This window comes from Microtus pennsylvanicus, chromosome X, assembly GCF_037038515.1.
Source record: "Microtus pennsylvanicus isolate mMicPen1 chromosome X, mMicPen1.hap1, whole genome shotgun sequence".
In the NCBI taxonomy this organism is placed as follows: domain Eukaryota; kingdom Metazoa; phylum Chordata; class Mammalia; order Rodentia; family Cricetidae; genus Microtus; species Microtus pennsylvanicus.
Genome location: NC_134601.1, coordinates 34,736,052 through 34,758,948, shown reverse-complemented (window position 1 = coordinate 34,758,948; position 22,897 = coordinate 34,736,052). Strand labels below are relative to the sequence as shown.

Sequence of the window (22,897 nt, the reverse complement as noted above, 5' to 3'; positions counted from 1 at the left end):
AACTTTCAAAATTGATTTGTAAAATAAATTTTTCAAAAGATTTCTTAAATATCATGATGCTTTTATATTTACATTTTAATAACTGTAACTGTACAAACACCCTGAAACATACAATTAATGGTTATAACTATCTCTAGAATATCTACATCATAAGCTGATATGTTTTTATGTGCTTATGTCCTCCAGCACATCCCTCTGGTTATAACAGGGATGATGCAAAGGGGTCCGAAGCTATCAGAATATGATATATATGCATTTGCAAAGAAAACAAAAGTATCAGGTGGCTACAGAACTAAGCTATGCAAGGCCCATAGAAGAGGAACAATGAAATGTAGATTCTTCTTTATTAGAAAAATTACACTAAACCCTACACTGTCTTGTGCACATATGCAAATGATAGAAATGCAAAATGATAGAAAAGGATTGTTCCAAGAGAAAAGTTAGGTCTTCCTTTCTTAATATCAGCGTGTGCAATGAGGTACTATACAATCTAGGTTTCCATTTTGCACAACTCACTTTTGGAGTATCTTTGGATTCTTGAAGACTCTAGGGGAGTGTTGAATCATGTCACAAAAATAATTTTTCAATAAATCTTTTTAAGTAAGCAAAATTATTTTTGTTTTTAGTAAAAAAATATTAATTTTGTGTTCTGGGGGACACTTTATATAAGAAACAAAATTTATTTCTTAAGCGCTATACTCAAATGTTAATGTTAGTCCCTCCAGAATATTACTTAGTCAAAAGAATGACTGACTTTGAGTCAAAGTGATGTATTCAAGCTCCCTTCTTTGAATGCTATTTTTTCCTAAAATCTCTCTGGTTGTAAAGTAGATGATATACATGGAAAAAAAGATGTGTAGTCTAAATAACTACAAACAGAATACCCATGTAACTATCAACATTTAAGCAAATGCAATCATGCATATTTTTTATGCATTATCACAAATGGAGGGGCCAGCATACTGGGATAGAAGAAAAACTTTACTTGCTCCCAGATAAAAAACGAAAGTGTATTTTCGCTGTTTTTTTTTTTTTTCACTCGTTAGTTTCAAATTTCAAAAGGGACCTGAAATACATAAGCACAGATATTTTACTTCCTAACTTCTAAACTCAAATTACATTCTTTAGAGAAGAGTTCATGATCCTCCCTGATGGTGTATTTAAAGGAAACAAGGAACATATCATTAAGGAAAAAAATTAAATATTTTAAACGTACCCTGTCATACATTTATAATCATGATTTATTGTCCTGTAATGTTGCTCTTTTAATATACCTCACATAGAAATTTTTGACAAGAAAGAATGATTAACAAGCCTAAACAAAATGCGATCTCTAACAATGATTGTCAACTACAATGGCCCTAAATAGTAATGAGTGTACTGAATGAGCTGGTATTTCATCTTTTCCACAAAATTATACATTGTCTTCTGGTTTCATCACCTTAGGTAGCATTTTGCATTTAGGTAAAATTCTTCATTCAACTTTAATCACCGAATCCTTTGCACTGTGAAGGAGCTAAGAAACATATTGCCTGCCCTCAGAGGAAGGGGTCTTATAAAACATTAGGAAGATAAAGCATCCATTCAGAGGCAACTGAAAAGTGTTTAGAGCCCATAATCAACCCTCCAGTACAGGAGTCTCCACAGGGAAACTTAACATGGTTGTTATTTACGAACGGTTCTTTTCTTGAAGATTTATTTTAATTAGTTTTGATCATGTATATGTATCTGTGTGTGAGCATTTGCACATGAGTGCAGGTGACCATGGAAGCTAGATGCTTGAGATCTACCCGAAGCTGGAGGTGCAGGGGTGTTGGAAACTAAATTGGGATCCTCTGGAAGAATAATACCATCTCTGCAGACCCCTGACAGCTGTCCTTAAAATGATTATTTGGAAAGTAGAACACATTTAATTGTCAGCAACATTAAAAATAATTGCTGATTGAATATATCGATTTGCAAAACAAAACTCACTTAAGTCATAATGTGTGGAAGTTTTGTCTGCATATTTGCTATGAAAATGTCATAGGAAGAAAGCAGACAAGGTAAAATAAAAATGATTTTGAAATTGGGTTTAATGCATATGTGGAAATATTTTTGAATGGTCTTGATTAGCAAGAACATAGTTAATTAAAGCACATAGGTGAATATTTCTGTTGATCTTTTGATATAGACCATGACCAAGAACACTTTCAGTCCTTGAGACTTCTCTATTTGAACTTCAATACAAGTCATTTTTACTTTCATTTACTTAATAAGTATTTATTGAGGATCTCAACTGTGTACTTAGGTGGCTCTTAGCCACCTGGAAATATATAAGGAGCATAACATGAAGAATACGTGATGAAGCAGAGAGTTCATATTTTAGTGTAAGAATGGGAAATAAAAATAATGATGTTGAGAATGTATAAGTGATTTTCTTGATGGAGGTTTATAACCGGTATATTTTGCTTTGTTCCCTAGTGGACCTTTAGACAGAAAAGAAAATATAGGAGTACAAATATTCTCTGAGGTTTCTGAAAACAGTTGTAATATGGGAAAGAAATATATGTGTGAAAAAATATTTGCTTCCCTTGATAGATGAGAGAAGAAAATAGGAATGATTTCTTTATGGAGGAAGAAATTGGAAAGTTTAAGTCATTGAGAGCCTGGGAAGTGCTAGAAATAACTTGGAAGTTGAGGTAGCCTGCCCTAGTCATCCAAATCTATCTGAGGCATTTTTCTTCATCTCTTCCTCTCCCTTCTGTTCTTCTTTTCTTTCCTTCTCCTGTTCCATTGCTCCACACCTCCCATACTTCTTTATTTCTTGCCACCTCTGAAGAAAGCATGTATTGGTGATTGCCAACCAATCTTTTAGGTAGTAGAGACACATGGCCATATATAACATAGTTTGGGTCTTCAAAAAGTTAATGATCCACACCAATGTTCCAAATTCAAGGACTAGTGTACGATTAGGTACGGTAATTTTAACTATCAACCTGTAAAACAGTAGTCAACAAATTAGACAGAACTTATGCTGTCAAGGTTTAAGCGCAGGGGGCTTTCAGGTCCCTTACAGTATTGGCAATAATAGTGCTAATATCATGCTTACAGATTCTGAGTGATGGAGAGATGGGCGGGCACCCTGGGAAAAGTGCTGGAGTTTCCGAACAATTAGATGGGCAAGAGGAGGCAAACATTTTGAGAGAACAGATACTTACCGAGTGGCAGAAAAGTATTTCTGCAATTTAACAATAGCTGTCATAAATAATGATCAGAGTACAGCTCCTAAGTCCTTAACTCTATATATATCCAATGCTTAAGAAGATTAGGAGATGGGTATAGTTGAATTAAGGGAGGGAAACTCTCTTGGGTATTAATTTAAGTCTTAACAAAATTGTGTCAGTTGACGAAGAGGGAGATGGTATTATGGACATGAGACATAGCCCACATATAGAGTGAAATGCATAAATTATATACAATATGTTACAGGGAAGCCAATCTACCTGAGGATATGGACAGTGAGACTATGTCTTAATAGAAAAAAAGAGCAAGTTTTAATGACTTCTAACTTTATAGGGAATGGGTTATATACAAAGAGGACAAGAGGGCTGGCTGGGGTGCCAATAGGAAGAGAAAAATGTACATACTAGACTTAAAAATCTGGCTGTGATATGGTAGAGAAACGTGGAGGAGTTTTCTACACATCCAGGAGCAGAGAGTACTGATACATTATCATTCTGTAGAAATACCGAAGAAGAGAGCCGATTGGGGAGCAGAAGGAATGGTAAAACCTAGCTGATAGTTGCAGCAGCCCATGAGAAAGGGACATCCACATTAAACCTAATGGATATTATCTTCATATATTTTCTATAACACTTAAAAGAAAATGCAGGTAATCTCAGCTACTCAGAAAACTGAAACAGGAGCTCACTTGAGACTAGGAGTTTAACAATGGCCTCGGCAACAGAGCAAGATATTTCCCAAAATAAAACAGAAATCACACATTAAATCATAAAACTTTTCAAAAAATAAATTAACCATGACATGATCCTATTTGCTGAAGAAATATTATAACCTTTGAAGACAAGTGGGGAAGTATGAATTCATGTTTCCTGACACATGGTAGCAACAAGTTACAGTGTAACGCTTTCTATTGTTCCTTTGTTTTTATCAGGATACACAAAGTCTATAGTGTGAAACCATTTACATTTATGTGAAATCTATCCTATTTCATTGTCCCGATGTTTAACAAACTTACTAAAAGTAATTTGCAAATAACTTTTTCTCTTTCGGAGGTGGAAAGGAATGCCTAGTTGTTAACAGAGTTAATTTTCAGTTGACTCTTAAGATAACAGGGCAGCTTTAGGAGCCTAATTAAACCACATAGTTCCTCTAATTACTTTAGCCACAGACTGCTAGTTAACAAAAGCAGCTACCAGGCCTGTTCTGTGTGTAGCAGGCAGGCTTTTTCATCGTTGTTTTCTTCAGCAGAGGGTTTGAGGAGAATAAAAGCTGAGAGGCAAAGCCATCATCTGCAGGAGACGACAGTCCTTAGCTCTGCCTAGTGGAGAAAGCATATTCATCACGCACAGCTTTATTTTCAAACACAGAGAAATCAATCATTATCTCTAGCATCATTTTTGAGCATCAAGAATCCTACCACATTTTGATATACACAATTGGACATTAGCTCACAAAGATAAGAGTTAATAATTATAGGATAATTTGTACATTGGGTAAGAATAATGGCTCTATTATGCTGGTAATTTCTTATGCTTTAGTCTCTTGAATAATGTCTCTTGAAACTGTTCATATTTGATGTAATAGTTTGATTTTTCAGCTAAGTAAATTCACATTTTAATTAGCAACTTTTATTTCAATGCAATTTAGAATTTGAATACTGGTAATCATGTGGATGAGGGAAGAGTGAACTTTTACTCTGGGGACAAGTCAGTCAAATGATTTTTTTTTTAAACATGACATCTAGGAAAATCTTTTAAAAGCAAACCCCATTAAATACGGACTTTTTATAGGAAGGATAAAGATATCGCAATGGTTTATCCATTCCCTTTGTTTTCTAGATGTGAAATACTAGCTGGAATGGTTGTGGAGTTTCCCCAAGCTAAACTAGTGAACAAAATATGAACTAATGTAGACATTATTACTTCTTACCTATTACTTTAAAATGACGTGTATCAGACTAAGTACAGACTCCAAATTTAAAGGCATTAATGACTGGACATGTAAAGTAACTTTTGCTTTCTTGAGTCACAAGTCCAAAAAAAATTAAGTAAAACAGTCTCCCCAAAAAAGCTTTAAGACACAAAAACATATAGGCAAAGGGAAAATGAGCATTAAGGTAAGTTCTGGCTAAACACAAAGTCTTCACCTTTTGTCCGAACCATTGAGATGCTTGTGCCAACCTTCTGCTTTATTTTGGCCTTAGAAACCTGACCTAAACTAAACAACTATTCCATATCATTAAGCTGTCCGGGAAGATGAAAGTTTAACTATATGCCAGACGAGCTGCAGCACCTACTGCGTTTCAGTAATGGTGGTCTTTCCCAAAAGCTTCTGTGCCAGAATATCGCTAGGACAGCAGAGCTTTGCTTGGCCTGTGGGAAGAAAATGATGCTCTTCCCGTCAGAAGTTCTCTTTGCTCACCAGGGCTCATGCTTCCAGATGCGCTTCTATTGTAAGAAACATACAAAGGAAAATCCCTGCACGAAGCATCTCACTAGAGCTCTAATTCCACTCTGCTGGAGTCAAACAATATACCTCGGGCACAAAGTGATCAGCAGTTAACTTTTCACTGCGGTTGGTCAAAATTTATTTCTAGTCTTCTTAAATACATTGGTTTCCCCTCACACCAGAAAATATCGTAGTCATATTGTTTCAGACTGTTATATAAAATTGATCTAGTATAGATTTTCTCTAACAGTTAGTTAACATGAAAACCAAGTTGGCTTTTCCTTTCAAAAAGCATCCAAGGTCAGATATAAGATCTCTTAAACAGATGTTTACAAGTGATCCTGATAGCTCCCTGGTAGCTTGCACTACAAAACACAGTGAGGAAAATTTACAACTCTCTTTAAAATAGAAGGGAAAACAAAAAGGACTCAAGTTGGATGTGATTTTTTTTAATTACCAGCTGAGAAAAAAAACCCCTGTAACAATATGACAAAATTTTAAAATCTTTATTATGTAAACAAATCAATACATAAAATATGAATTCAACAGATAAACCAAAGGCTTTAAAATGGCACTTTATTAAAGAAAATACATAGTGGGTAGACATGCACATAGATAGTTTACTGTCAGGCAAAAAGTAAAATTATAACAGTGGGATAGCATTTTGTTTATCAGTATCTTATTTTAAAGCAAGAATATTTAATGACTACAGTGATGTGATGGCAGGGTAAAGTCATAAAATATTTTTAAAAATAATGTATGAAATAGTCATAGTTTACCTCAGCAATTCTCATCTTCAGTTTGCAAAGGTAATTATTTCAATGTTTAAAGTCACAGATTCAAGAGATTAATGGAAGTACTATTTGCAATACTGAAAAATGATTAACTAGACCTGAAAATATATTGTTTTATCACAGCTGTGTGGGATATTCTACTTCTTAAATGATGTTTAGGCTGATTCATAGAAATATGGGATAGTATTGCTATATACTGTTGAGTTAAAAGAAGAATGTACCAAATTATAAATATGTATATATATATATATATATACACACATGTATATAATAAGTCTATATAGAAACTCTGTGTACATAGGTGGTAAAGCAACAAAGACTCTTGAATCTGTTCAGTATTTTCCAAATTTTATTAACAAGCACCTTAATGTATTTGATATATTTTAAAATGTATTTTACATTATTTTCAAATACATTTCTTTTTTTACAATTCTATCAGAAGCAAAATAATGCATTTAGAATGTTATAAAAACCATGAACAGTTCAAGTTAATGTATCTGTGACTGTTTGAATTCTAAGAGCACTGAATCTTGCACGTATGTGACTAAGCAGTTGAAACCTGTGGGTAGCAACCTCAGTTCACTGGCATTCCTCCGGTTTCCAGCCCCTTATTCATCCAGCCTCCAGCCCATTCCCCAAACCACAGCTGCTTCTAGCACCTGTGCATTCTCTAGATTTATAAACTGCTGGAAGCAAAAGACATGTTAATGATTGTCTTTGCCCCCCCCCCCCCCGCCAACCTGAACATCACGAAGGAAGGTGCCATTTATTTTTATATATTTCTTCTGTTGCTAACAAAGAGAATTCTTAAAAGGAGATGGAGTCTATTTTTTAATGACGTATTCCTGCTTAGTTTGCTGTTGGATTTATGAATGTTAGCGTTTGTAGTATCTACTGAAGGACAAGGATGAACTGACATTATATTCTTTGAAAGAAAACTATTTGGTCCCACCATCCCTCTTTTCACTTGCAGTCACTTCTTGGCACTTTAATAACATCTCAACTTGTCTCCATCCTTGAGCTTCTGAAATGAGGTAAAGACTCTGCTGAGAGAGGAAAAGAAAGGAAAGGAGAGGAGAGGAGGGAAGGGGAGGGATGGGGAAGGGAGAAGAGAAGAGAGGAGAAGAGCAAAGAGACAGTTTTCAGGTGGTTGCACTTACACCTTACACTCCGGCACTTTCTCCAACAAAAAGGGAGGCAGTAGGTTCTTATTTTTGTGATGTCAATTTGTAAACTGAAATAAAGCAAAGACCTTCTTGAAGTGAAGGATGTAAAATACATTCGAGGACATTTATTAAGCACACTCCTTTGTTCTAGATAGCAGCTTTTCTTTTCGTAAAGTTTTCCAGTCTCCTTCAAGGAAAAAGAAAGTTAGGATTTGTAAATTCCTTAAAAGGCACCCTTCAAAGCCCTGCCCTCCAGAAAAAAAAATCACGACAGCTCAACACTGTTTTTCGGTAAGAATCAAGTCCGGCTTTTTCCAACATGGCTGTATACTTCGCAGGCCCCCAAATTTGTACTTTCACAGTCGTCATCAATCAAATAGAAACACCATCTCCAGCGAACCTGTGTTTCATGGACTAGAAATACACTCTCTGTACAGATCGCGTTCATTTTGACGGCATAACTGCTATTCCTGAGTCTTAAGAGTCGCTGGCGTTTTGTCAGGGTTGGAACGGGCGAGGAAGTCTGTGTAGCTTGGTGTGCAGCAGGTCTGAGGACCCAGGTCTTTAGCATGTTTTCAGAGATTATTGTCATTTTCGCTAAGAAGCACAGCTCATAGTGAGAGGCGGGAGGCACTAGAGTCGACTGCAATCGTAACGGAAAATGTATGTGAGCTATAGGGAGGAAAGAGAGAGGTCTCCCGGCAGAGGGTCACCATTGCTCTGGGATTTGCAGGAATTTATCACCACCATTAACAGCTATTTTCCGAGGGTTGTTTACCGCCCGAGCCTGAGACAACCAGATAGAGAAGCCCACTCCGGGACCCCAGCCACGCCCCCTCATCTCTTTCCACCCCCCCTCCCCAGTTGCATTAATGAATTCAGGGCCACCCCCTTGCTGGACCCTCCCATTGGCTCGTATCCTAACCAATCAGAGCCTTGTACAGGTTTCACCTGGTCCCCGCTTCCTAAATAAACAAACAAATCAACCCTCACTGTGCCAGCTCAATCTCCCCTCACCACCTCTAGCCCCCTCAGGCTTATCGAGTGTGAGCTGTGGCGCCCCATCCTCGCCTGGTGTCAGGCCGCTCTGTCCTCCACCCCATACAACCACCCCCTGCCCCATCCTTTTGGGACTCCTATCTAGGCTTGGTGTGGCTAGAGAGCCCCGCCTCCTCCCGTCGGTTCTGCCTTGTACCAAAGGCTCTGGAGGTTCATCTAAAGTGTCTCTGCCAATTTGAAAATGGCTCTGCATCCCTGGCCCCTGGTTCCTGTCCCTTGCACACCTCTACTGGTGGCCGCTTGCGCCCCTCCATCTTTTGGGGAGCTGGATCTGGAGCGGGCTGCCGCGTGAGGCTACGGTCACGTGTTGTTTTGCCGCTGTGAGCCCAGTGGAGTGGGCGGGGACGCGGGCCTAGGCGGGAGGGGTCTGGGGCGGGCAGACAGCGGGGGACGGCCTCTTCTCCCCCCCCAGCCCTCCCTTTCCCTAGCCCCCCCTCTCCTCCGCTCACCTTAAATACACCGCGCGTCACCATGGCTAGTTGCTCCTTCGCTGGCAACTGAGCGCTAAGGAGACTGAGAGCTGCTGCAGCAGCAACCTCCGCAGCTCTAGCAGCAGTGGCGACCACCCCGCTTCCTTCCTCGGAAACCCCGACCGCACTCATTGGGACCGGGTCGTCCTGTCCGGGAGCCATGTGGCTCCCCACGGCCACTGGCTCCCGGTCAGACTCCGAGTCCGAAGAAGAGGACCTCCCCGTCGGGGATGAAGTCTGCAAACGCGGCTACCTGAGGAAGCAGAAGCATGGGCACAGACGTTACTTCGTCCTCAAACTCGAGACCGAAGACGCCCCGGCTCGGCTCGAATACTACGAAAATGCCAGGAAGTTCCGGCACAGTGTCCGCGCCGCGGCCGCTGCGGCAGCGGCTGCCGCCTCCGGTGCGCCGATCCCCGCGCTCATCCCGCCCAGGCGAGTGTTCATCCTGCACCAGTGCTTCTCCGTGTGCCAACGAGCTGATGCCAGGTACCGATACCTCATTGCCCTTTTCACCCAGGACGAGTACTTCGCGTTGGTGGCCGAGAACCAGTCGGAACAAGAAAGCTGGTACTCGCTCCTCAGCCGCCTCATCCTCGAGAGCAAGCGCCGCCGCTGCGGCTTGCCAGGCGCGCAGCCGGACGGAGAGCCGGATGCCCTGGAAGCAGCAGCGGCGGCGGGGCCATGCTTCTATAAAGATGTGTGGCAGGTAGTAATAAAACCCAGGGGGCTGGGGCACAGAAAAGAGCTGAGCGGCGTGTTCCGGCTGTGTCTTACCGACGAGGAGGTCCTGTTTGTAAGGCTCAATACCGAAGTGGCCAGTTTGGTCGTCCAGCTCATGAGCATTCGTCGCTGTGGTCACTCAGACCAGTACTTCTTCTTGGAAGTTGGCAGGTCCACTACCATCGGTCCAGGGGAGCTATGGATGCAGGTGGATGACTGTGTGGTGGCCCAAAATATGCATGAGTTGTTTTTGAAGAAGATGAGAGCCTTGTGCGCAGACGAATACAGAGCCCGATGCCGCAGCTACAGCATCAGTATCGGCGGCCACCTGTTAACCCTGCTGTCCACTAGGAGGCACCTGGGCCCGCACCAGCTGGAACCCTGCGGCTGGTTCCGAAGATACCGCTTGGAGCACTTAAGCCACCTCAGGGCAATCAGTGACAGGGAAGAGATGCTCTTTAACCAGCGCTTCAAACCCTCTGAGCCTCTACCTCCCTCCAGGCTAGGAAGGGGGCACCTGCCCAGAGCCGGCAGGTCCAGGAGAGCGGTTTCAGTACCACCCAGTTTTTCCCACCGCTTAGCACCTAGCCCCCTGGTACGTGTCTCACACCACGAAAAAGTCTCCAACTCTAGCAACTCTGCAGAAAAAGACAAGGACGCTGAGGAAGGTAACGAAGGTGATTATATGCCCATGAACAACTGGGGCTCAGGAAATGGCCGGGGGTCAGGAGGTGGCCAGGGCTCAAGCGGTCAAGGCTCCAGTAGTCAGAGCTCAGGAGGAAACCAGTACTCTGGTGGCAGGCAGGGATCTGGAGGTGGCCAGGGTTCAGGAGGTCAGGGTGCTGCTGGAGGAAACCAGTATTCAGGAAATGGCCAGGGCACAGCAGGTGGCCATGGCTCAGGTGGAGGCCAGAGGCGTGGAGGTGGCCATGGCTCAAGTGGTGGCCAGGGACCTGGCGATGGACGTGGCTCAAGTGGTGGCAAGAACCCAGGAGGGGCCAAGGGCTCAGGAAGTGGGAAAAACTCCGATGATGGTGACCATGGAAAATCTCTGAAGAAAAAATCGTACTTTGGTAAATTCACTCAAAGCAAGCAACAGCAAATGCTGCCACCGCCACCACCGCCGCCTCCACCCCCATCAACTGGAGCAACTGGTGGAAAAGGGAAGTCTGGGGGAAGATTCCGACTTTATTTTTGTGCGGACAAGGGAGCCACAAAAGAACGCAAAGAAGTCAAAGAGGTGAGAGATATGGAGACCCTAGAAGGTGCAACCCGGGCGCCTTACAGAGCCAGAGCTTTTGATGAAGACGAGGATGACCCGTATGTGCCAATGAGGCCAGGGGTGGCTGCTCCCCTTGCGTGTTCCAGTGACTATATGCTAATGGCTCCTCAAAATTCCTCCGCTTCAAAGAAGGGCCACTCTAAGTCACCATTTGAAGACTCCAGAGGGTACATGATGATGTTTCCCAGAGTGAGCCCACCGCCACCTGTCCCAAGTCCTCCAAAAGCACCTGATACTAATAAAGAGGATGACTCTAAGGACAATGACAGTGACAGTGACTACATGTTTATGGCTCCTGGAGCGGGTGCGATTCCTAAAAATCCCCCCAATCCTCAGGGAGGTTCTTCCTCCAAAAGTTGGAGCTCTTACTTCTCTCTGCCAAGTTCTTTTCACAGTTCTCCCTTGGGACAGAGCGACCATAGTGAGTACGTTCCGATGTTGCCTGGGAAATTCCTGGGGAGGGGTCTAGACAAAGAAACCTCTTTCCGCCCGCGCACCAAAGATGTGGCTTCGGAGACTGAGTGGCCATTCTCCAAACCTGCAGATAGGGGGTCACCTGCAAAGCCTTCAGATGACGAGTTCCCAGTGAACAAGGCTGAGGGACTTAACCGACTTTCTTTTATTGCAGAAGGAAATAATATCAAGGCCAAACCAGTAAATCCCACACAGGAGCAGAGAGGAGCTGATAGCTCTCATGACTATGTCAACATTGACTTCATTAAGAGAGAGCTCCGTGAGCCTGCTCTCTCTGCTCAAGGACTGCCAGATTCGTGGGGCTTAATTATTGACCCCAGACGCACAGGTATTTCTAGTTACCTGAATGTTGAAGTCGGGGTGCCCTTTCCAAATTCAGCAATCCGTCTCTCAGATCTTTTACGAGTTCTACCAGGTGCCAGCTCCATCTCTCTGGCCCGTACTAGGTGGCCCTTTTATCCTTTTCCAGGCAATGCTACAGGTAGCATTGTGGAAGAGGGTGAATACATTGAATTATTTTTCAACCCAGTCATGAGACCAATCGTGCCTTTTGCTGACCGTGCCATTCGCTATGATGCTCTAACCGGTGAAATGTATGTAGTCGACCCATTTTCTGAGTGCTGTATGGACGTTTCTCTCTTTCCTGGTCGATATTCTCATCCGCCACCTGTAGCTAGGCTGCTGCTGCAGGAGGAAGTGCAGGAGAGAAGACGCCCACAAAGCCGTTCCCAAAGTTTATTCGCCAACATCCGAGCCGCGGTCTCTGCTTTCCCCACTGACATCTTCGACAGAGATTTTCCCGCCGTTTCGGCCAGGGATGCTGATGTAACTGAGGAGCCCCTCTTGGCAGTGAGCCAGGCGTTAGCGGTGGTCTCTGCACTCGCAGCGGCCCCTGGCTTTGGCGTTCTCTTCGGCGGCTTCCAGAGCACTGCCAGATTTGACTCCGCCTCCTCTCGCTGGTTCCAACCTGTTGCTAATGCTCTGGGTGCCCAGGTTGTAAGAGAGGTCCGGGACATTACAGCAGGCTGGAATCATGGAGCAGGTAACCAAGCTGCCGGAGGTGAGGACCTGGCGGCCGGTGCAGCCGCTCCCCCATCTCCACCTCGCCAGCGAAGGGTGCTGAGACCCCCAGAGAGCGAGGATTCCGAGGACAACGACGACGATGACGACGACATTTACGTGAGAATGGACTTTGCCAGACGTGACTACAAGAAGTGATCACTCTCCGAAAAGAGGTTGGTGACTTTATATTTTAAATTTCTGAAGTTAACGGAAATTGCCTAATGAGTGAGTTGATGCGCTACTTGCTATGGTGTTAGCGATAAGTGAGATGATAGTTCATTTACTATTGTTATTAGAGAGAGTAGAATTCAGTTTTCACTTTTCACATGGGACCTTTCTGGCCTTTGCGATAACATGAGCTTTGATCTAAGCCATAAATTTAACTGACAGAGCCAATTGTTAAACACTGGATTTATTTCTCAGGTGCAGTTAAAACTTAAAGCCTCACCGCATGAGGTTGCTTTCCTCTTCTCTAAGTCCTTCAGAAACTGAGCTCCATCAACTAATTTTCAAGCCTACAGCTAAATCTGCTTTACTACAAGTGCCCAGTTTAAGCGCGGGGGTTCAATGAAAGTATGGAAAGTTTAGCAGTACCCAGCCAACTGGTAACATAGTTACCAGTCATCGTTTGCCCAGTTTGCTGGGACTTGTCCAAAAGGTTAACTCTCAGTTGTCAGCTGAATGGTGAGAGGGTACATTGACAATCTCAAACCCCAGGCAATTAAAAGGCAGCATTTGCTCTGAAAAGTTTTTGTGTTGATTTGTTTTTGTTGTTGCGCAGGCTGAATTGTGAGAAACTGTGAGTGTTCCTTTTCTCTGTCACTGGTAGGGAAAGGCCAGTCACTTTTGTTGGGCTTCATTTTCTTCTTTCACCCCTTCCCCTTTCTAGAGAAGTTGTAGTTGCATCTTGATTATGGATATGAATATTGTTTCAAACGTTTAAAAAAGCATTTAATTGATGTATCTTCTGGGAAAGCAAGGTAACAAGACTGGAGGAAGAAGACAGGACTCCAGGGGCAGCCCACCCTGAAGGGAGGGGGGTCAAGGCCTAATTTTGTGAATGAAGGGAAGAATTGTAAGAGTGAACCTTCTCCAAGAGTTCACAATATTGTCTTGAGAGGTTCTCGAGAAATGTCTGCAGACGATGACCCTGTAGCCTGCCCTGCCTTCTCTCTTTAGAAGACTATGCTTCCTTCCCAGTGAAGGGATGGTTCCCAGCAGCTCTCATTCCACTGGTCAGTTTCCTGCTTTCCTTGTGCTCTGGAATGCTTTTGTGATTGGATCTTTGCCCACTGTGCTTGATCAGGCAGAACAAGTTGGGGGCTGATCACAACAGCCACCTTACAAGCTCCCCATTTAGTGCAGGTGTAGCCCCCTGCCTCTTCTTTCTCTCCTTGCTATAGAAAACTTGCCATACAAAAACTCACACTTGCAGCACAGACACACCAAAAGAGTGATTATTAAAGCGACTAAGGGATGCTTTGGCTTGCCAAAGGACTCAATTCAAAAGTTCTTTAAATTGTAAGGCTCCTCCCTCCCCAACACACACACACACACACACACACACACACACACACACACACACACAGAGAGAGAGAGAGAGAGAGAGAGAGAGAGAGAGAGAGAGAGCACTACTGTCATAACTACATATTTAAAAGTCATAATTCCATTTCCAAGAACTTAAAATCAAACAATCAGCCTTTCAGGGACAAGTAAACAGAAAGTGCACCCCCAAATCACCCTCAAGCTTTTGCTGGAGCCTAAACACTGAAGGTACAAGGTACAACTTCAATGTAAAACTCCACATCAAAAGAGATGATGCATCAGAGTAGCTGCTTGGGACCCTGTGATTCTCTGAAATGATGCCTACACTTTCTAATACTCTAATCTTTGTTCACATATAAATTAAAAATAGTGAAATCATACTGTTCTTCAAATAAACTCTGATTGCTGAGGATTATTGAGATCCAGGGCCATTATATTTTTTAATTACTGACTAATGGCTTTGTAGCTATTTTGGAGGTTTAATATGCTTCAATTGTATTCTTTATTGAGGAAATTCCTGACTTTATTGAGGGGCTACACCACTGAAGTTGTATCTCATAGATAGGCAAGAGCTTACATTGAAAGAAACGAATGAGCATGAAAGCATTTGGGAGCATGAAATCACTTTGGAAATATAATGGATTTTTACTTTGTCATTGGTTTAACACTGAAGTGAAATTTCAAGCATTTAAACTAATGATTTAGTTTTTCTGACAACTAGCTAATTTCTTGATGCTAAAGGGAGATTTGAGATGTAATTTTCTGCAATATATCACATGGAAGGGCTTTCGAGGATGTGTGATACTGAAGCAACCTATTGCAGAAAATGACTTTCATTAGCATTTTAATGTGAATTGATAAAGTGTTGTCTGTGAAATGTTCAAAACAGGCCAGATGACTCTGATTATGTTTCTCTGTAACGCTATAGGAGAACTTTCACCTATTTCTGTTTTGTCTTTATTTTCTTATCTAGCATTTAAAAATGAAAACATCATGTCAAGAAACAAATAGTATTGTGAACAAGCAAAAAAGATATATCATTAGGAGTCACATAGCTCAATAAGTTAATCTCAGTTTAGGGAATGTGCTTAGAGCTGGAATAGAGAAGAGCTATGTGTGCGTTATTATGTAGTTACAATCACTATTTTGGTTGTGACTGTTAACTACCAACTTAGAAACACAAAGCTAAGTTAAAATTCTGTGTTTCTTTTTCATTAGTCTTTACTTTCATTACAAATGTCACGCATGATTATTCACAGGTGGTATCTCTGTATTGAAATGGGTTTATTATGTGAGATTATAATTTATTAAGACCAGTTTATCACTCAATGCAAAAATAATGAATGTACAACTGTACGTATCTACAGTCAAGCCTCATGTAAGTATTTTACAGTTGCTCATTCAAACCATTTAGAAACACCCAGAATATAACTTGAGTATGTATTTTTTAATGAACAAAATGATTTTAAAGCAATCCCTTGATGATGAATGCTTCAGGTTTTGAACACATTAGCATTTAGAAGAGTGTCATTTCCCATGTGATTTAGTCCTATCCCTAAACCCTTGTGTGCCTTTTTGCTTCTTTTAATGCTTTACCTGATATAAAATTGATAGGTTGAAGTGATTTGGGATGTAGATTTCTCTGGTATTTTTATTCAAGACATAGCATAGGAAAATGAAATGGGCATCTGTAGATGGCAGGAAATAATTGCTCAACCAAATTAGTTATGGTATGGTAGTACTTGGTGTTAAAAGGCCAAAAACTAGTAATTAACTTTTGACAATTAGGTCCTGTTATCACCACAGAGGAAGTCAAAGCTGTTTTTCATTGTCCTGCTGCCAAGTCCTGTTGCTATAAATTGTGGGTACTGAAAGAAAATCATTTTTTACTGTATTAAATTTATTGTAAATAACTAGAATATAATTTGCCAATACCAGAGATTTTCCATTTATAATTAATGGGTCACTTATTTTATGTAGCATTCATCATCCCCCCAAATCTGGATATTTCTTTGGAGTAAAGAGGTATTTGACCTAAACAGTTAAGAAGGACTTCACTCAGTTAAAGTTAGCTAAAGTTGTTGGCAACCATTATTCACATGCATTCATTCTATTTTAAGACTGATGCTTCCAGGATAAAAATGTCAGCTACGAGAAAAAACATCTCTTTGAAACCAGGGCCAGGACTTTAATTAAGCACACCAGACTGTTATACATTCATAAATACTCAACCAGGGTCTCCAGCTTTCTTTCCCTGTCTCTAATCACCAAACTTGAACCAAAATACTTCAAATCATTGGCAGGCGTTTATCTTGGGGAACAAACTAAGGTTTCTAAAAACAAATACACTTCATGTTGGAACAGATGCAGCTGTCCATTGCAGAAAGAAGTAAGCATTACTGTGTGTGATTTCAAATGAACTGTTGTTAAATTGATAACTTCTTGATTGAGGGAATGCTTTCCAGTTACAGATTGATTCCTTATATTTTTCAAAGCACATTCACATTCATTATTTCAGTGATGGTAAGTACTGGAAGTGAAGCTGGAGTTAAGAATTTTCCTGTGTTCACGAAGGTAAGTGGCAGAGCTGAAAATGTAACTCATACGTCTGTTTTCCAACCTAATGCTCCATGAGTCTAAGAAAAACAGAATTATAAATGTAAATCTGTGGCTCCAGTTCCCACCATGCATTTTTAAAGCAAGTTATAATATTTTGGGATTATTCAGGTTTGGGAAGCATTATTCCTGTCTACTAGCATAGTTAAATAGGAATTGACAAACACATTTTGTAAATTTGAAATTACAATGACTATTTTCTGGGCTTTAGTAGGTTATTCACACTTTCCCCAATGGTGACGCAAGTGCCATAGGAAAGCATCGACTCTTTATTAGAGCTGCTATTGTTTTTGGAAAGGAAAGAATAAAGGAAAATTACTTCAATGTCAACAAATGGTCCTAATTCCAAGACCTGTCACTTAGGTAGCTTAGGAACTTAATTTACATATTTCTGCAAAAATGTATGAATTGAAGTGCATAACCTATGATACTCAGAAATTCCCATTTGAAGTAATTGCAATATACTATATATATGAACTATGAAGATGTTGCATATTAAAATAATAAGCTAAATTACTAAGATATCTTTGTAACATCACATTTCTGTTAAAAACATGTACGTGATATTTGAACAAATTCCATGATCCTACCTAGCCCAGTTTTGTCACAAATAGATGAGCTGCTAATAATATGCATACCCGCAGTTAATCTGTGATGAGCACACATACCTTTTATCCGAAAGCTAAAATTCCCCAATGTAGCACTCATGGGAAGACTTAATACTTCCTAATTTAGGGTACTTCTTTCTAACCTTTTTAATATGAAGGAAAGAACAATGAGCATGACTAATAACCACAATAAGTAGGGAAAGGATGGAGACTTTGCTGCTCAGTCTTGTTGCATTCATTAAAATATCCATCAAAAGAAATAGATACTTACAGTTTAATTAAAGATCTTTTACTTGAAGGCTACTCTAGAGGAAGCTTTCTAAGGATTCTTTTAGCTCATTTCAGGTGACATGAAATACTGGGTACTTTGATGTAACCAGAGTTTAAAGTAACCTTGACACTCCATAATCCACTTGCTGGCATTTTCTTTCTCTTTTTCATTCCAGTAACTTCCCCCATATACTTAATTCCCGCTGCTCTGTACACTGTGCTCCCTGTTATGTGCCCTCGCATTCAACTGATAGTTAAGAGAGTCATATCTTTTTGGTAGAGAAATAGAAATGTCAATCAAATCTTTGCAGTTATAGCTAGTTCTTTCAGAAGCAACTCCATGATTAGGTCAGAAGACCCTTATCACAATTGTTCTTAAATCCGTTGACTTGTGTCATCTAAGGCAAAGGTAGACTTATGCATGTAGGAGAAGCCTGAACATTTTCTCTCTAAGGCTCCATTCAGGCAGCTAAACTGGGCTGGGAACAGGCGTAACTATCCTAGTGTTTCTGTCTAGCTTGTGTTTTCTCTGTTCAGAAGCCCAGGGTGTTGATTAACCATGTCTGTGCCAAGGAAGTATCTTCAAATGCGTCTCTCGGGAACCTCATTAGGTTTTGTTTCCTTTTGTTCAAAAACGTGGAAGGATAACAGTTCTTTACTCTGATTTTGAAAATAATTTTTGTCATCATTTTTTTTGTAGAGTGATTACCTTGCCACCAAAACCAAACACCTTTTAGAAGAAAAACGACACAGAATTTCATCTTCATCTACTCCAGATCTGCCTAAAGGAAAGAAAATGCTTCTGTATAGAAACCAGCCTCTGTTCCTACCAGTCAACTGGACCGTGGCAGCTGAATGAGCCTGTTCATGGAGTTCATTCTCACTACTGCCTCCTGGATCCACTGATTGACTTAAAGATGTTCACACTGTACATAGGCTTTGTGTCCTAGCTTCCCTGACCTAGCTTCCCTTTGAAAGGAATAAGATGCTGTAAGTTAGTATCTCATAACACTTCCCTTTTCCTCTCTAAAAACGTGTTCAGTCTATGTAAATACAGCCAGTACCAACTTTAATGACATATAATACTTGGATGAATTTCAACGTGAACATCTTTAAACAATGGCAGATAAATAAATATGTATATATATATTAATGAGAAGGTAGGTATGATCTGGAATCTTTTTCTGATCAATGCACACTTAAAACATTTCTTGATCAAGGAATTAATCTGAACTGAACTTCTTCTAACTTGACAAGGCATTTTCAGTATTTTAAAGACATGACTAAAGGGCAAATTATCTCAGATTTTGCCCATTAACAATATTGCGACATTCTATTGACACTAACTATCAACTAAAGTGATGTCTTGACAGAATATCTTAAAGGCAGAGCCAAAGAGCAGGTTGTCTACTTGTTCATTTACAACCTAGCCATGGTCTGCTAGTGAATTGGACATTTCCAAACCTATTATTTTGAAACCTACATTTATCCCTGAAAAGAGGCAAGCCTCCATCTCAAAAGACCATTTCTGCCTCTCTGGAGGCTCCTCCTTCCTACTCTTCAAACTATCTCCCCCTCTTTCTGGCCTTTCCCCCAGTAGCCATTGTTCCTCCCATGCCCAGGACACCTATAAAGAAATTTGTTTCCCATATCAGAAATATCAATTGATCATCTGCCTAAAATTTAAGCCAAACGGAACCTCTTATAAGGCTTTTTTTTTCTCCCAGAAAATATAAGCCAGTATAAGATGTACAAAATTTAAAAGAAAAAAAGTCAGAGCAAGCTCGCCCCACCCCCATTTTTGCTTGCCTCTGATGGAAACTGAATTAAGATTTTAGGAACCTGGACCTTTGTGGACATGACAACATCAGGTGGTGACCACACAGGATAGAAACAAAGGTCCTGAAGCTTGCTTAGAGCTTTGTTATGTGGTGGCGTACAGTTCTTGGCTGTAGTACCATCACTGGCAAACCTCAATCATCTCACAGATGGGTGTGAGTGTTTGAGCAAGTGTCTGCAAAAGTGTGTGAGTGCTAGTGTGTGTATGCACACATTTGTGTGTATGTGCACCTTTGTGTACCTGTGAACATGTGATTCTAGACGTACCTGTTGTGTGTAACTCTGTTTTAAAAAAAAATTGCTTCGCATTTAACGTGCAACTTTGAAGTAGTGTAATATTTACCTGAAGTTCTTTGCCACTCGGTTCCTACATCTTTGAACGTGTGCTTCTATCTTTGAGCAGGCTTCTAGTACATGTTGCTGAACTAACTTTCTAAAGAACCGAGTTGATTTCTATTGTTTCTCCCTGCCTACCAAGCAAAGGGATGGGGAGTGCTCCTTTTTCCCTGTGTAAATTGTGCTGAGAGGATGTAGCTTCAATGCCAGTCACTTACCCAGTTTCTGGTCATTGCTAGGGCATCACTTTCATCCGTCCCTTCAGGCTCCTCTCTTGGTCCTACCTAGTCAGTAATGCAGTGTGGCTTTTGTTCATCGTAACAGTGTACTCTTTAGGCAGCCTTCCTTCAGGGCTTCTGTTACCATTTTAATTCAAGTATTCAAGTAAGTTGTCATAATCGTTCAGAAGTGTAGCAAGAAAAGATTACTTGAGGGAAACTGCTGTATTACTTTATTCACATATTCGGTTTAGGGGCTGCCAATAGACAGGGTACAGAACGTAGAGCACAGAGGTAGCACAGTTGCTGAATAAATGAATGGAAACCTCAGACACAACAGTACATACGGTTAGTCACAGGTACATATAGTCACAGGTACAGCATAACAAATATGCAGTCTTTGGGATACAACTTCTTAGTTTACAGATTTAATTAATTTATTCAGTATTGTGCTGGAAGAATCTATGGAATATGTGTACCAACATACCACTTACCTTCCAGTGATGCTTATGCTGCTGAGAAAAAGAAATGATGGAACGATTTGTGTGTGTGTGACTACTACATTAGTTTGGTGTCATACATAGTTACTTGGTCAGTAAAAACTAAAGCTTTACAGTTCCAACAGTTCATTGCATTTGCTATTTCTGCTTCACAGACCTGCTTTGAGTTGCTCTGTGTTTGTCTTCCTTTGTAAATACTCTTAAGCTTTCTTGTTCGTAGGCATCTCGTTTGCAGTTTGGGGAGACAACCTTGCAACTCTGTATAGTGTTTATATATATATCTGACTTGCTTTTCCGTAGAGCTACTTGCAATAAATGTGTTGGTGTAACTTATTGGTGTGAAGTTTCATTTTTCATTGTACAATCGTCTCAGCTTCATTATCAATATATTTCCCTGCTCTTGCAGAACTGATTGCCAGCCATTTCCCATAATGAAGGAGTTGGGGTGAATAAAAAATGTCTGTCACTTTCCCCACAAACATGAAGCTTTTTGACATAGTTAATAGAATCAACTCACTTTTGAGTTGACAAATGTAGAGGTGATACTAGTACAAAATAATCTACAAAATGAGTGCCCTGAGTTTACCCTTGGACCATGACCCAAGGAGAATGAGGTGTTTGTTTGTAATTAGGCTTTATCTCCTTGCCACTTAACATTTTCCTTTGACAGAATCCCTTTTCATTGCCTTCTCTTTAGCCATGGGGAAAAATACACCAACAGACAGAAAGCATTTTCACACTGATGGACTATAGAAGGAAGGGTAGATTGAATATTATGAATTCATTTATAAATTATATTAGTCTTTTTGGAATCCGCAGGCCTTAAGAAGTGCTAAAAATATGATTACCCAATTACCTATTTGGTCTTTCCCAAGTTACCCTTACCACATAGAAAAATGAGAACAATTCTGGAATCCAGTAGGTGCACACAGGTCAGATAGGCCACAGTACAAAAAGACAGGTCTCAGATTAGATATAGATGAGCTGTCTCTGTGCAAACCGCTGTTGATTGTACAACTTGTGTTTTCTGGGAACATCTCAGAAGATGTACATAAAAGATTATTACAATGGTGAGATATAATTAAAGTTTCTTTATCATTAAAGACACCACAACACAGCAGAGGTGGGCGAGTGATGCCCTTCACCCCAACATAAGTTTGGGAGAGTGGGTCCTGCAAAACCCCATTGGTAGAGCCAACCCCATTGGTAGAGGTGTGGGTGAACCAGCTTCGAAGTTGAGCATGGGAGAGCTATCCCTATTATCCATCTGTCATGGAGGGATGAGTAGGGGAGAGATGCCCTCTCCCCACTGCCCATCAATGCCTGGGGCAGATGAGAAAACTCGCCTGCCCCTCATCAGGTGCAGGACTTGGAGAGTGGCCCCTGTGCCATATCTGGGCAACACAGTGGGACTGACCCTGAAGGTGTAGGTATGGAAGATCCAACCCTGAGGGCATGAAAACAGGAGAACTGGCCCCATCTCTTGTTGGAAAGGGTGAACAAGCCTCGGTAATACCTGGATAACTCACCCTGGTGCTAAGAGAGCTGGCTCGATGACCAACTCTGCAACTACCCAGGCTCAGAACTAGGGTTATGTGTTACTCCACCCCAACATCCATCCCATCAGTGATCTGCTGGAGTATATAAAAGAATGTTCTTGCAGATGCAAAGCTGCAGGGTCTCCATGATACAGGACAATAGTAGGATATCCAAGAGGAGTCCCAGTGAGGGCCCAACATAGATAGTGTAGCAGACTCCAGAGGCCTTGAACCAGACCAATGACCCTTTGCAATGGACACTTGCATATAAAGATATATGGATAAAGGGTTTTACTTCTTAATTCACTGTGTCACCCTACAGCTTCCATGATGAGAATTTTTTTTTCTTTTTTTGTAGTATCGAGGGGGCTGTGTCCTACCGCCCAGCTAGCTTAGCCCCGAAATAACCATGCAGAAATTGTATTAATTAAATTACTGCCTGGCCCATTGTACCTAGCCTTTTTCTTGGCCACCTCTCACATCTTGATTTAACCCATTTTCATTAATGTGTATCACAACTTGACTGTGGCTTACCAGCATGAGTCTAACCAGCATCCGTCTCAGGCAGGAGAACCATGGTGTCTCAACTCTGTCCTTCTTTTCAGCATTTAGTTCAGTCTATTCTGCCTAACTAAGCTGCTGCCCTATCAAAGGGAAGGGAGTTTCTTTATTCAACCAATGAAAGCAACACAAATATAGAAGGACCTCCTACATCATTTTTTCA

The 22,897-nt window shown here is 41.1% G+C and overlaps 1 protein-coding gene across 1 annotated transcript; it reads left to right on the top strand.

Annotated features, from left to right (window-relative positions):
• The first annotated feature begins 9,173 nt into the window (after positions 1-9,173).
• Positions 9,174-20,968, top strand: Irs4 (insulin receptor substrate 4). Its single transcript, XM_075958116.1, has 2 exons — positions 9,174-12,876; positions 18,443-20,968. Exon 1 carries the CDS (start codon positions 9,323-9,325, stop codon positions 12,857-12,859), a length of 3,537 nt encoding a protein of 1,178 aa, XP_075814231.1. The 5' UTR covers positions 9,174-9,322; the 3' UTR covers positions 12,860-12,876; positions 18,443-20,968.
• The last annotated feature ends 1,929 nt before the right edge of the window (positions 20,969-22,897 follow it).